The sequence below is a fragment of the Parasteatoda tepidariorum genome, chromosome 3 (genome assembly GCF_982258835.1).
Source record: "Parasteatoda tepidariorum strain Cologne lab strain chromosome 3, Ptep-v5.0, whole genome shotgun sequence".
NCBI lineage: Eukaryota > Metazoa > Arthropoda > Arachnida > Araneae > Theridiidae > Parasteatoda > Parasteatoda tepidariorum.
Window position 1 is genome coordinate 91,767,130 of NC_141757.1, and position 2,639 is coordinate 91,769,768.

The 2,639-nt window shown below is 31.5% G+C and overlaps 1 protein-coding gene across 1 annotated transcript; it reads left to right on the forward strand.

The window, feature by feature from the left end:
* Nucleotides 1–1,249: 1,249 nt before the first annotated feature.
* Nucleotides 1,250–1,693, forward strand: LOC139426565 (uncharacterized). The gene has a single exon (XM_071185853.2). It carries the CDS (start codon nucleotides 1,250–1,252, stop codon nucleotides 1,691–1,693), a length of 444 nt encoding a protein of 147 aa, XP_071041954.2.
* The last annotated feature ends 946 nt before the right edge of the window (nucleotides 1,694–2,639 follow it).

Below are 2,639 nucleotides of genomic sequence, written 5' to 3' on the forward strand. Positions count from 1 at the left end.
ATAATTTTTACATTTTATGTTCAAAATAATGCTACTGTGTTGAAACACGGTTTCAGAACAAAATGTTAAGATAAAGAGTAAATCTAATAAGAATGAAACTAACCATAGTTTCTATCTCATTGTAGTAATAGCAATCTAGTTTTTTTTTTAATTCTTCAAGAAATCAATTAATATCCATAGGAAATAAAATATGATTAAAGCACAAACATTTTCAATGAAGCATTTAAAAGCCATTGTCGCATAATAATCCAAACCAGTACACTAGTTTTCATTTTAAAAAAAGAAACATAATCTTTTTGAAATCATTTTACATAAGTATCAATCCAATCTTTTTTATATCCATAAGCATTTTAACAATTACATGAACCGCTGTAATTTAATCCAGCTAAGGTAATATTTGTTGATTTTGGAAAAGAAGAGAATTGATTCCTGGAATTTAGAATATTTCAATTTTAATATTTCATTTAGAGTATTTCAAAAATGGGTGGGCAATGCAGATCTACCTCCTCGTGGTGCACCTTGGGCAACACTCAACTGTGTTCTACAATCACTTTTATTGCTAAAAAACTTGCGATTTTACTGTAGAATGCTGGTGGATTATCCCAGCAAGAATCTCAAGACCCAACAATCACTCTTAAAATATAATTGAAGCAATATAGTTTCTTATAGCTGTATTGAAGCAATATAGTTTATTTCAAAGGAAGTTCTGTTATTATAGATTTAAATATTTTGTATTCCTTTTCTTCTTAAAATATAATATCTATCTTTTTTGTAATTATGGAGGCTAATTTAACTGAAGAGTCTAAAAAACTTCATTCTTTCCTATAGTACTCATTGTATTTGCTTCTAAAGTACAGAGAAGTTTCTAGCGGCATATTAACTGGAGTAAAAAATAAACTTACAGCTGACTTTAAAATTATTAAATGTATGGGGATAAGCTGTGATAAAAGTGAAATTGTTGAGATCAAACTATGGAAAAATGAAACTCTCTTTAAGATCTTCGCTCTATAAGTATATATTTCCTAATAGTAAACCAGCTTTATCGAGGTTTATGGTGTAAATCATAATCTCAGGGTATGGACCACATAAATGCACAATTTTTCAGACATTTGAACATGGAGGCAAAGAAAACAATGTTGAGCATACTTAGCAATATTTGGGAATCGGGCTCGATCCCGGCACATTGGAGAAGAGCTATTATAGTCCCCGTTTTAAAGAAAAATAAGGATCCTGGGTAGTTGATCTCCCGATGTCAAAAACTCTTGAGGGCTTTGAATTTGAAGATAAAACGAATCGTTTCTGCTGGATACCTGTCCATTGTGATGTTTGGGGTAATGAGCAGGCAGATTTACTCGCAAAAAATTTTGCAAATTTATTACAACATACAAATTCAGAGACTTCGGTTTGGAAAATAAAACAGTTTCTGAAAAATCTATGTAAAACTAATTCTTTGCAGGATGTTCGGACTCGCTCAGCCCTAAAATGCTGGAAGAGGGTAAGCCCTTCTTCAATACCTGACAAATCTAGGCGTGCTTTAGTTGCGGCCTTCCGTTTATCTACTGGTCATCACCGTCTCTCTGCTCATCTACATCTACAGGGTCATTCCGCCACCCTTTTTTGTCCACTTTGTAAAACTGGAACAAAATGGGCAAGGACAATTAACTCCGATGTGGGCCCTCAGTGGACACACTGAATTCCGCAGGTATAGGGAAACAAGAGAACTTTCAAGGCAAGGACTTCGGTCTTGTTTTGTCATATCATGCATATTTATACTTTTGTATCTTTATCTTTTATACTAGTTTGTACTTTTTGCCTTACCATTTGAAATAGAAAAAAGAATATTTCAAAACGAAATTACTCAAATCTGTCATCGATGTTTGATTACGGCTAGAAAGTTCTAGATAGAACCAATAATGATTTCGGAATATTACCAAAACGTGAAAATCAGTTTAAAGTTATATTAAGAAAAATAGTAAGAACTAAGCATAAATTAAAATCAAAAGCAAAGAAAAGTCAAAAATGTAAGTAAATAAATTACTATAAATAAAAGCTGTGAGTAAGAATATGTGATGAACAAAGAAAGAAGACAATCAATCGAATAATTCTCCAGTTAATCCATAACTTATACAGGAACACTCCACATGTCTTCTAATCGCTTTATACCCATTACTTAAAATTTCGTAAAAGGTAAATTTATCTTTTGGGTCAGATGTAATAATGGCAGACTGCCAAATGGCGAAGTAAATGCACAGTTTTTTAAGAGTGTCTTCTTTTTTAAAATGATATTAATGTAAGGAAATATATGTTGGCGCGTAATCTCCGGAGCTTTGAAATTAATGAGAACCTGTAAAAAACAGCTCCTGAATAATCAATTTTACTAAAACAGCATTTTTTTTAACCTGTAACCACATTAGCAATTTATTTAACGCATGTTCTGCATTAATTAAGAAGATTCATATTTTTCGAGACTCTACAGTTAATTAGATTGTACCTTTATAATCCTTTCTGTTTTTATAAAAAATGGTCTCTTAGTGTTTCTTTTTATAAATAAGACTCTTTCTTCTTAATAATATATGAGTATGCCGTTTCTAAACGTCAAAATGTATATCTCATGGTACGACGTAGAAAAGAATTTTAAA